A 13,854-nucleotide genomic window follows, 5' to 3' on the forward strand; every position below is an offset into this window, starting at 1 on the left:
GCTGTTATATATAGCAGAGATATTGGAATGTACACAGCCTCATTTATTGATATGCTGGTGGAGCAAGGATCTTCCTTAAATATTTTTTACTTCATTGAATTCAGCCTTAAAGCCTACGCTGCTGGATAACAATGCTCTTTTCCGATTTCTTTCTCATGTTAATACTTTTCGGTTTACTGAACTTATTTTATTTCTTTCAGCCTATTTGATATTAGGAGATTATAATGTGAAATCTGTTAACTGAAAGATTCTTGCCAAATGTTCTTTGTACCACTCCGCTGTTATGTATAGTAGAGATGTTCGAATGTACACAGCCTCATTTATTGATATGCTGGTGGAGCAAGGATCTTCCTTAAATAATTTTTACTTCATTGGCTTCAGCCTTAAAGCCTACGCTGCTGGATAACAATGCTCTTTTCTGATTTCTTTCTCATATTAATGCTTTTCAGTTTACTGAATTTATTTTAATTCTTTCAGCCTATTTGATACTAGGAGATTATAATGTGATATCTGTTAACTGGAAGAGGCTTGCCAAATCCCCTTTGTACCACTCCGCTGTTATGTATAGCAGAGATGTTGGAATGTACACGGCCTCATTTATTGATATGCTGGTGGAGCAAGGATCTTCCTTAAATAATTTTCACTTCATTGGCTTCAGCCTTGGAGCCCATGTTGCTGGATTTATTGCTGATAACTTGAAGGCTGGTCAAATCAGTCGGATCACAGGTAATACTAATCTCTTGTAATAATTAAATAAAAAAACAAGTTTTTTAAACTGAAAGTAAGGAGCGACATTAAAACTTAAAACGAACAGAAATTATTCCGTATATGGAAGGGGCTGTCCCCTCCTCAACGCCTCGTTCTTTACGCTCAAGTTTTTTATTGTTTTAAAAAATAAAGTTGTGAGACAGAGTCAAACTTTAGCGTAAAGAGCGAGGCGTTGAGGAGGGGACAGCCCCTTTCATATACGAAATAATTTCTGTTCGTTTTAAGTTTTAATGTCGCTCCTTACTTTCAGTTTAAGAAACTTGTTTTTTTTATTTAATTTCTGATCATTTTTTAGTTAATGCAGCTTTTATTTTGGCTCGCCGTCATTGAATAAGTAATCAAAATTTGCATAAAAATTTTACTTTTCTTTTGCTAAATGACTGTCTCTAAATTTGGTTCTGACGTAATTTACGAATTAACTTACGTAACGAACTTCTATATTCGTATATTTTTCTTCTGGCAAAAAGTACAAAGTTGCAGATTTTTGCAGATATGAGCTTGAAACCTCTGTTATAGGGTTTTCTGATACGCTGAATCTGACGGTGTGATTTTTATTAAATTTTTTTCACTTTTAGGGGATGTTTCCTCCCTCTTTAAAAAATCATGTAAATTTTCTCAGTCTCGTAGCCTTTGATGAGTAATACTAAACTTAATAAAATTCATATATTTAGAATCAGCATTACAAGTCCATTCTTTTGATACATTTATTGACATCAAAATTTTGTTTTTAAAAGTTTAGATTACTATTGAGCCGTATCGCTTGTTTTTTTTATTATTTTTTTTTATTACGTATATGATATTAAGTATATGATGGGGTTCTCCCCTTAGTGAATACCACCTTCTTTACGTTAAAAGTTAAAACATTTTTTAATTCACAAACCCCTGAATCACAAAGGCCGTTTAATTAGAATAGATAGCTCTTTTGAAAGCACTAAAAAAAACTGTAGCATAAAGAGCGAGGTATTGACTTGGGGGAGAACCCCCTCATATACGTAATAATTTCTGTTCATTTTAAGTTCTAATGTTGCTCTTTACTTTCAGGTGAAAAACCTTGTTTTTTTTTATTTAATTTCTGATCGTTAAATAATGCTTGGAAATACGGCGCCCCCTTCATAGAAATGTCCCTTACCCCAAAGAAAGATCCTCCACAGAAAGATTCTCTCGAGTAACCCCCTCCTCCAGCCCCCCCCCCCACCAGAAAAAAAATTCTTCCTGAAAATGTCTGTATACTTCCCAATAACCAATACAATATGTAAACAATGGGCAAAGTTCATAACTTGCAGCCCTTCCCCTGGGAACTGTGGGGGATTGAGTCATCCTAAAAGACATATTTATTAGATTTTCGACTATGCTGAACAAAATGGCTATCTCAAAATTTAAATTGGGTGACTTTGAGAAAAAAATGAACGTGGGAGGGGGCATATTTGCCCTCCAATTTTTTTTGGTCAATTAAAAAGGGCACTATAACATTTAACTTCCGTTTCAATGAGTCCTCTTATGATATTCTCGGATCACTGGGTCGATTCGATTATCCCTGGGGAAAAGAAAAAAAAACGACAAACAAACACGCACCCATGATCTTTCTTCTGGCAAAAAATGCGAAATTCCACATTTTTGTAGATGGGAGCTTGAAACCTCTTCAGTAGGGTTCTTTGATACGCTGAATATGATGGTGTGCATTTCATTAAGGTTCTATAGATTTTAGGGGGTCTTCCCCCCTTTTTTCATAAATCAGCCAAATTTTCTCAGGGACATAATTTTTGATGAGTAAAATTAAACTTGATTAAACTGATATTTTCAAAATCAGAATTAGAATCTGATTCTTTTGATGTGTATATTGGTACCAAAACTCGATATTTTAGAATTTCGGTTACCATTGAGCCGGGTCGCTCATTACTTACAGTTCGTTACCACGAACTGGTTGAAAATCACAAAGGCCGTTTAATTAGAATAAATAGCTCTTTTGAAAGTACTAAGAAAAACTTTAGTGTAAAGAACGAGGTATTGACGACAGGGCGAACCCTCTAATATATGTAATAATTTCTGTTAGTAAAGCTTTTCATGTTCTTCCTTACTTTCAGTTGAAGAAACATTTTTTTTTTTTATTTAATTTCTGATTGTTTTTTAAATAATGCTGGGAATTCCGGCACCCCCTTCATGAAAATTTCCCTTCCCAATGACAAATTCCTCTATGGAAAGATCCTCCCGCGTAAAACAACTCCCCCAGCCCCCCCCTACCAGAAAAAAAACCCTGAAAATATCTGTATACTTCGCAATAACCTATACTATATGTAAAGAATGGGCAAAGTTCGAAACTTGCAACCGTTCCCCTTGGGACTGTGGGGGACTAAGTCATCCTTAGAGACATAGTTTTTAAATTTCTCGTGCAGACTTAACCAAATAGATATCTCAAAATTTCAATCAAGTGACTTTGGTAAAAAAAAAAAATGAGCGTGGAAATGGGTCTAGCTGCCCTCCAGTTTTTTGGTCTCTTAAAAAGGGCACTAGAACTTTTAATTTCCGTTTGGATGATCCCTCTCACAATATTCTATAACCACTGGGTTGAAACGATCACCCCTGAAAAAAAAACACGCATCGTGATCTTTCTTCGAGCAAAAAATGCAAATTTCCACCTTTTTGCAGATAGGTAGCGTGAAACTTCTTTGATATGGTTCTCTGATAAGCTGAATGTGATGGTGTAATTTTCGTTAAAGTTAATTAAAAATTCAAAACTCCACATTTTTGTAGATAGGAGTTTGAAGCTTCTTTAATAATGTTCTTTGATAAGCTGAATCTGATGGTGTGAATTTCGTTAAAGTTAATTTAAAAAATTTGCAATTAAAACAAAATTTTATTGTTTAAAAAAATTGAGTTGTGAGAAAGTCAAACTTTAGCGTAAAGAGCGAGGCGTTGAGGAGGGGACAGCCCCTTTCATATACGGAATAATTTCTGTTCGTTTTAAGTTTTAACGTCGTTCCTTACTTTCAGTTAAAAAATGATTGTTTTTTTTTATTTCATTTGTGAACGTTTTTTAATTAATGCAGGTTTTGATTTTGGCTCACCGTACATGAATAATTAAAACGAAATTTGCATATTAATTTTACTTTTATTTGGTTAAATGACTTTCTTAAAACTTGTTGAATTTTATTTACGAACGTTTTTATTAGTAATAAATATACGGAACTTATGAATTAACTTACGTAACGAACTTCTATATTCATAGATTTTTATTACGTATATTATGAGGTTCGCCCCCTAGTCAATACCTTGCTCTTTAAGCGAAAGTTCGAATTGTGTTCCAATTCTTGAAAAATGACCCTTAATCCCAAAGGACGATAATTGGAATAAATAGCTCTTATGAAAGTACTAAAAAATCTTTGGCTTAAAGAGCGAGGTATTGACTAGAAGGTGAACCCAATCATATAGCTAATATTTTTTTTGTTCGTTGTAAGTTTTGATGTTGCTCCTTACTTTCAGTTGAAAAACTTGTTTTTTTTATATTTAATTTCTGATTTTTTTTTAAAATAATGATGGGAAATCCGGCGCCCCCTTCATAGCAATGTCCCTTCCCCCATGAAAACTTCCTTCATGAAAAGATCCTCCCATATAACCCCCGAACCACCCCTAATCCCCACAACCCGAAAAAATTACCCCAGAAAAAGTCAGTAAAAATACCCAAAACCAAAACAATATTTTAAAATTTGGTAAATTTAATAACATTAAGCCCACCCCCAGGGGGCTTCGAGGGATTAAGTCATCCTAAAAGACATAGTTATTATATTTTCGAACATGCTGAACAAAATGGCTATCTCAAAATTTTGATCGAGAGACTTTGGGAAGAAAAATGAGCGTGGGTGGGTGCCTAGTTGCCCTCCATTTTTTTGGTCACTTAAAAATGGCACTAGAAATTTTAATTTCCGTTCCAATGAACCCTCCTACGATATTCTAGGACCACTAGGTCGATACGATCACCCCTGGAAAAAAAAAACAAAAAAAACAAATAAACACGCATCCGTGATCTTTCTTCTGGCAAAAAATGGAAAATTCCACATTTTTGTAGATAGGAGCTTGAAACCTCTTCAGTAGGATTCTCAGATACGCTGAATTAGATGGTGTGATTTTCATTAAGGTTCTATAACTTTTAGGGGGTCTTTCCCCCTTTTTTCGAAAATCAGCCAAATTTTCTCAGGCGCGTAACTTTTGATAGGTAAAATTTAACTTGATGAAACTTATATATTTGAAATCAGAATTAAATCTGATTCTTTTGATGTATCTATTGGTATCAAAATTCCGTTTTTTAGAGTTTCGGTTACCATTGAGCCGGGTCGCTCCTTACTTACAGTTCGTTACCACGAACTGTTTGATTAAATAAAAAAATCAAGTTTTTTCAACTGAAAGTAAGGAGCAACATTAGGATTTAAAACGAACAGAAATTATTACGAATCTGAAGGGGTTGCTCCTTCTCAACGCCTCACTCTTTACGCTAAAGTTTTTTAGTACTCTTACAAAAAGCTTGATTTTTACAAAAACTGGATTTTTTTATTTAACTTCTGGTCGTTTTTCTAAATAACGCCAAGAAATCTGGCTCCACCTCCACGGAAAAATAATAAAAAATTTATAATTATTTCTAGACCAATAAATTCATGCACCGATCAATTTGGCGAATGTTTGATAAATTCCTAAGCTGACAGATTAGCCTACGACTCACTCACTATCCAATGCTTTCTCTAAATATAATAATTGCTACCTTCGCAAATTCCATTAGAAGCCCTTAAAGTGATACACGATCGTGTCTGTTTTTGCAGTAGAACCAAGAAACAAACTTAAATTTTGATGCATAGTGAAATGCTAAGATTATATTTTGAAGTCATCTATTCCAAGAACATGGATTTACTATGATTAACAACGATAAACTCCTCAGTTTAACTTCTGAATATCTTTATTTTTGAACTTTATCAATAGCCCACAAGTAGGATTAAAGAGTGAATAAGCCAAATCACAAATTGCTTGTTTGACAAAATTTCCTGACAATAAGCTAAATAACGAGTTGGTTTAATTCGACAAAATACAAACGCACAAACAATGAATTGGCAATAGCCAATTTAGCAAAAAGCAAAAAAGATACGAGATGAGATTTTTGCAGGTAAATAAAGAAGTTTAACACACATAATCGTAAAAAATATTTAATTTGAATAGATGACTGTCAAATATCAAGTGAGTATTGATCTTCGAGTCGAAGAGTATGTTTTCACGTTGATCCTACTATGCAAGTAACCATGAGCCACATAATGTAGTTTGTAACCTTTTAAAGGTTTCAAATGGAGTTAACCGTCACAAACTTCAGGAGTTTACGTCGTCACGTTTGTGCGCTACGGTAGCAGTTATTATATATAGTGAAAGAGTGTTCAATGGCACACCGGATGTTGTGTTTGCCTAGCAGTTAATAAACTAATCGAACATTTGGCAAATTTACCGTATCGTTCTTAGTAATATACCTTAGAATGACTTTTGTACTACGCACACAGTTTTCTATGGTAAGTGGTTAAGTTAAGTATACTGATTCTTTTACACTCCGCCGTAGAGCTCCACCAGCACAACTAAGTTTAAGCGTTACAACATGACATTACAGATCACATTTTGTCCGTAACATAGGTAGTACCAAGTATACCTAACCCTTCACGTTGAAACAAGTCTCTTCACACTAAGCCAACGCAAAATTCAGTAAAACCATTACGATCATGAACTAAAATCACAGCAATCATCTCAAGCCAACTATTCAAAATAAAAAATGTTGATTCGAGATTTAATCTCTGATGATGATCCCATGGGTATTGTAAAGGAATGGCTTGTGATAAAAAGACCACGTGAAAGGCTTTCAAGCTAAAGGAAAGGCCGGGTCCGACCAATTTTTACCGAGTGAAGTAAAACAAATGCTTCTGGATAGCAAAATCTTTTGCAAGAGAAGTTGAAAGGTCTTCAACTTTACTCGGTTTAGTAGGAAAGAGCATATGGAAATTTTGAAAGATAAGCTTGCAAATAATGATGCTAAATTCATTTTCAACAGAAGTACAAGAAGCTATAACATTTCAACATTTGGCTACTGGGTTTCAGTCACTAGTCCGTAACATAGACTTAAGTAAAGTGGAATTTCTATGTCCAACTTGAGGTTACTTGGCACTGGCGGACAAAATTTACTTGCGTCGGATTTCTTAACTTAACGTAAAGTTATGGTAGTGTGAAGGGTTCTACGATGTAGTGTGAAAACACCATAAAGTAAGTTTTCAACAGCAGTCGAATTTGGCTTTGAATGTCGCACTTCACTCAGTTAAAAAAAAAAGTTTTTATTGTGAGGGGATGGTAGGCTCACTTTAATTTTAGATTGGAGTTGAAAATTTGATTTCTAACCAGTTTGATTTCCTGTCCAAAATTTACTTTAGAATTATTGCTGCTATATTGATGATTTTGATTTTAGATAAAATAGTAAGATGCTCCTCTTAATGTTGGTGAATGTGTAATCATTGACATTTTCTTAAAACAGGCATCAAAACGGTCTTAGTTTTTTTTTTATTTGTTAGGGGGACTTAGGGGAATTTTAAATTTTTAATCAGAGATAAATGCTTTTTTAATACTAGGTTAACTGATACTTCTAGTCAAATAATACCGAGTTGAAAATCTAGACTGCCAAGAAACTACAACTTCTGGGCAGTAGAATGGCCCCTATTGATCGTGACCCCACACCATATATGGGCATAGAGTCATTAGGGAGAACACGTGGTTAATGGGGTCAATGACCTCTTTTTCCAAGGTCGATGTTGTTGTTGTTGTAAGTGCACGCTCTCAGCGAATGTCAAGGTCGATGTTGTTGTTGTTTCCGAGGCAATTGTCAAGGTCATTGTTGTTGTTGTAAGTCCATGCTCTCAGCGAATGTTATGATTCAGAAATAGTATTTGTTGTTGTTTTGGACATGTACATGCTCGAGGCGAATATCATGGTGTCCAGAAATAGTATTTGTTAGTGTTGTTCGATCCAAATGCTATGAGTTTCCTGGAATTTGGAACACCTGTGCTGTCGAGCACAATTCACCTATCGTGAATCAATAATTCTCCTTAGAAACAACAAATTAATTCCCCTTTCTTGACAGATCAATCAACCAATGACATCATCTGTCAGACTTTAAAAATTTTCGCATAGAAACGATTCTCCAGGAATAGATCCAAGTCATTAATGTCTTTGCCTCGGAAACAACTCTTTTGGTAGAACTCCAAAGGATATTAATAGCCAAAGGCTATGGAAAGAATTTTCCAGTAAACATCTTAGCGATGAATTGTTTTAGCGCGGGAATCAGGTTTCTTATTAATTTGAAATGCATTAGCGCAGAGATGCCAAAAACAAAAGAAACACGCTGAATTACGTTTAGGGATGATTTGGGCGAAACTGTTTTAGACAGGTTATGGAACTATTTCGGCGAAACAGTTAGAGTCATTTTAAAAGACGATTTTTGAAGATATTTTAGAAGAGAATTTAATGGTGAAACTCTGTGGTCGTTATAATACACAAGTTTCATTTGAACAGTGTTGTGAGGTCCTCTAACCCAACCCCAAAGGGTTCCAATCCTCCTACCCCAACCCCGAAGGAAGCCCCCGGTCCTCAAAGGCCCCCTAAGCTCCCAAAGGGCCACCGGCGCCCCCAAAGGGCCACCCCCCCCCCCCCCCGCCCACCCCGGGCCCCCCAAAGGCCCATCGAGCTCCCAAAAGACCACCGGGCTCCCAAAGGCACTCCACCGGTCCTCAAGTGCCCCCCAGACCCCCAAAGGCCATCCCTGTGCCCCAAAGGCCCTCCCCCGGCCCCCAAAGGCCATCCCCGGGCCCCCCAAAGGCCCATCGAGCTCCCAAAGGACCAACGGGGTCCCAAAGGCCCTCCACCGGTCCCCAAAGGCCTTCCACCGGTCCCCAAATGTCCCCCAGGCCCTCAACTGCCCCCTCGGACCCCCCAAGGCCCTCCCGGTGCCTCAAAGGCCCTCCCCCGGCCCCCAAAGGTCCCCCGAGACCGAGAAGCGCCGTGGACCAGGAAAGCGCCGCATGGGGATGCGCCACAGGAGGATGCGCCGCGGGTCGGGGGAAGCGCCGCAGGGGATGCGCCGCAGGGAGGCACCGCAGGGATGCGCCGCAGGAATGCGCTGCAGGAATGCGCTGCAGGAATGCGCCACAAAAAGTAAACTAAAAAGTAAAAATTTTGAAATGCAATCCCCCAAACTCCCTACACCGACCCCCCAACGCCCACCCCAGGGCCTCCAACAAACCACCGGATCCCCCACGGCCCACTCAACCACCACGGGAACCCCCGCCCCCCCAGCTCCACCCCCGGACCCCAAAGGACCACTGGGCTCCCAAAAGACCACCCAATCCTCAAGGGCCCCGGATTCCCAAACGCCCTCCACGGGTCCCAAAGGCCCTCCCCCGGTCCCCATACATGCACACAAAAACTTACACACGCACAAAAACTTACACACACACACAAAAACATACACACACACTCGAACACATAAAAACACACACGACAACTAAAAAAAAAAAGCAAAAAAATACACACACACACACAAACACATACACACACACACACACACACAAAAACATAAAAAAGAAAAAGACCAATAAAAAGAAGAAAAAAAATAAAAATCACACAAAAACTACCACACACACACACACACAAACTTACACACACAAACACACTAAAACTAACACACACACGCCAAAACTTACACACACACAAAAAATTACACACACACACACACACACAAAAACTAACACATGAACACAAAAAAAACACACACACACACGCACAAAAACTTAAATATATACACACACAAACAAAACTAACACACACACACACGAAAAATAACACACACTCGAAAAAAATAAAAAGAAAAAAAACAAACACAAACACACACACACAAAAACTTACACACACACACATAAAAAAAACTAACACTCACAAAAAAATACAAACACACAAACAAACACACAAAAAAATAAAAACACACAAAAAAAACATAAATACACACACAAAAGATTATACACACACAAACTTACACACACACACACACAAAAACTCACACCCACATTAAAAAAATTACAATCACACAAAAACTAACATGCACACAAACAAAAACACACACACACAAAATAACACTCACGCAATCAAACTTACACACACACACAAGAACTTACACACACGCGCAAAATCTTACACACACACGCGACAAATTACACACACACACGACCCAAAATACACACACACACACACAAAAACATACACACACACACACACACAAAAAAATAATAAAGCAAACTACAACATAAAAGCACACAAAAACTAACATGCACACACAAACTAACACACACACACACACACACAAAAATAACACACACAAAAACAATATAAAACAAACAAACACGAAAAAAATAAAAAACACACCAAAAAATAAACAAACACACACACAAACACAAAAAAAAACTTAAACATGAACACAAAAAACACACACAAACACGCACAAAAACTTACACACACACACACACACAAAAAATCCACAAACACACACAAAAACAAACAAACACACGCAAAAAAAAAAACAAAAAAAAAATAAAAAACACACACACACACACAAAAAATTAAACAAGCACACGAAAACTTAAATGCACACAAAACTTTCATTCACACAAAAAATTACACACACACACACACACACAAAAATTACGCACAAAAAAAAACGAACAATAAAAAAAACACTCCAAAAAATAAAAAAAACAACACTAATACAAACAAAAAAACAGAAACACACACAATATTAATACTGCAACCAACAAAAAAACAAAACACATTGCACAAAAAAATACACACACACACACACACAAAAATTAAGAACAAAAAAACGACAAAATAAAAAAACAAGCAAAAAAAAACACACACAAAAAAAAATACAAGCAAACAAAAAATTACACACACACACACGCCAAAACAAACAAACACATAAACAAAAACATACACACACACACACACACAAAAGCACACAAAATCACACAACAAAAACCTAACACACCCACACACAAAAACTTACAAACACACACACACACAAAGAGTACACGCACAAAACCTAAAACAAACACGCAAACGAAAAAAAAAACACACAAAAAAACAAAAACATTCACAAACAAACACACACACACACAAACTTACACACACACACACACACACACAAAACTTACACACACAAAAAATAACAAACACACACAAACAAACACACATTTACACACACACAAAAAAAAACTAAAAAAACCAAACAAAAGAATAAAAACACAAAAACAAACAACCACACAAAAGAACTAAAACAAACAAGCAAAACTAACGTTCAAAAAAAAAAATACATTCATACAAAAACTTACACATACGCACATTAAATTACACACACACACAAACCATTACACACACACACAAAAAAATACAAACACACACAAAAACTAACACACACACACACACACACACAAAAACAAAAACAAGAACATTAAAAAATACAATCACACAAAAAATTACACACACACACACACACGAAAAAATACACACACACACACACGACAAAACTTACACACAAAATCTATTAGACACACAAAAAATTACACACACACACACACACAAAAACTAAAACAAAAAAGCAAAAATGAACAGTAAAACAAAAACTAACAATTCCACAGAAAAATACACAAACACTAACACATAGCTAAACGCACACCAAATTAAGCAAACACACGACAACTTACGCACACACACGAACACAAACACACACACACACACACACAAAAAACTTACACATGCATCCGACTACTAACATGCAGATGAAAACTTACTTGCACACGAAAAATTACACACACGCACAAAATTACACGCACACACAACTTACATACACTAACACACGAACAAATACACACACACACACAAACAATTACACACACACATTATCACTTACACACACACACGCTAAAAAACGCACAAACGCCAAAACTTACACACACACAAAAACTTAAAAAACGACAAACAAAAAAACTAATGATAAATCTAACTATCTATTTCATTCACAAACACTAATACACTATCAAAAAAAAATACACACACACACACACACACACACACACACACACAAAACACAATATAAAAAGCACACGCCCTAATTAACAAAAACGAAAACAAATAAACACACACAAAAACTTACACACACACACACACAAAACTAACAAATTCAGACGAAAAAAAACAAGCATACACAAAATAACGATAACACAAAAAATTAAACACACAAACACCAACAAACAAACACAACACACAATAACCAAAAAAAAAAAAACAGACACACACACACTAAAAAAAACAAACACACTCCAAAACATAAACACACACAAAAAATAAAATACACACACGCACAAACACACAAAAAAAAACTAACACCTGAAAACAAAAAAAACTCACACCCAAACGCACAAAAACATACAAACACACACAAACACTAAAAAAAATTACGAACACACAACCGATAAAACAATTACACACGAAATACAATACACACACAAACAAATACAAACACAACCAAACAAAAACTCAAAAAATTACACACACACACACAAAAAAAATAAACAAAAATACAAACACACACAAAAATACAAATTCGCACAAACAATTACACCCAAACACAAAATATTAGACAAACAAAAAAAAACACCCACACGCACAAACTAACACACACACTCTAAAAATTACATTCAAAAAAAAAATTGAATGCACAAACAAAATTACACACACACACACAAAACTAAAACAAACTCGAAAAAACACAAATGCCCGAGAAAAAAAATACACACACACAAAAAATTACACACACACACACATACACACACACAATCTAACACAATCATACTAAAACTTACTTTCAAACACAAACTTACACACACACACACACACGAACTCTAAAACTCATAAACTTAAACACTTACCAAAACAAAGTAATAGACACAAACAAACTAAAACACAAACAAACACACAAAAAATAACATCCCAAACGCAAAAACCGACAACCACACGCAAAAACTAACATGCACACAAGAACTAACATTTACAAAAAAACATACACACACACAAAAACTTACAAACACTCACAAACAAATAAATACACACAAACAAAAATACACACACACACACGAACTCTAAATAACACACACACCAACAAACACGCAAAAACAACAAAAAATAAAACAACAAAACGCCCCCATAATTTAAAAAAAAAAAATAAAGTAACACAAACACTTAAACACAATCTCAAAATATTACAATCTCTCACAGAAACTTACACACAGACACTACAAATTACACACACGAAATATTACACACACACACACAAAATATTACACACACACACATTAAATAATACACACACACACGATAACTTACACACTGACGACGAAATTTACCCACACACAAAAACTTACACACACAAACACAAAAAATTAAACATGCACACGAAAACATAAAAGCACACAAAAACTTACAATCACAAAAAAAAAAAAAAACAAAAACACAAACACAAACATACAAAACACACACAAACACACACACAAAACTCACACACACACACACCGAAACTTACACACACACACAAACTTACACACACACACACACAAAAAATTAAACAAACACACGAAAAAAAACAATCAAACAAAATCTAACAATCTCACAAACACTTACACACACACACACACACACACACACACACACACACACACACACAAACTTAAACACACATACACACAAAAACTTACACACACACACAAAAACAAACACACAAACACAACAACTAACACACACACACACGCACACAAAATCTTACACACACACAAACTCACACGTACACGCCAAAACTTAGACACACGAAAAAACTTACACACACACACACTCACACACGCAAAAAAACTTACACACACACACGAAAATTTACACACACACAAAAACTTACATGCACACGAAAACTTACACACACACACACACACA

The 13,854-nt window shown here is 35.9% G+C and overlaps 1 protein-coding gene across 1 annotated transcript in view; it reads left to right on the forward strand.

Annotated features, from left to right (window-relative positions):
• The window catches only part of LOC148944882 (lipase member I-like), a 138,344-nt gene that overhangs the window by 58,701 nt on the left and 65,789 nt on the right, over positions 1-13,854 (forward strand). The window contains exon 4 of the mRNA XM_089098631.1: positions 478-726. Coding sequence (XP_088954757.1) covers positions 478-726 — 249 coding nt within the window. The remainder of the gene's footprint in view (positions 1-477; positions 727-13,854) is intronic.

This window comes from Artemia sp. Qi Xiang Cuo, chromosome 13 (assembly GCF_049724085.1).
Source record: "Artemia sp. Qi Xiang Cuo chromosome 13, ASM4972408v1, whole genome shotgun sequence".
NCBI classification, from domain to species: Eukaryota; Metazoa; Arthropoda; class Branchiopoda; order Anostraca; family Artemiidae; genus Artemia; species Artemia sp. Qi Xiang Cuo.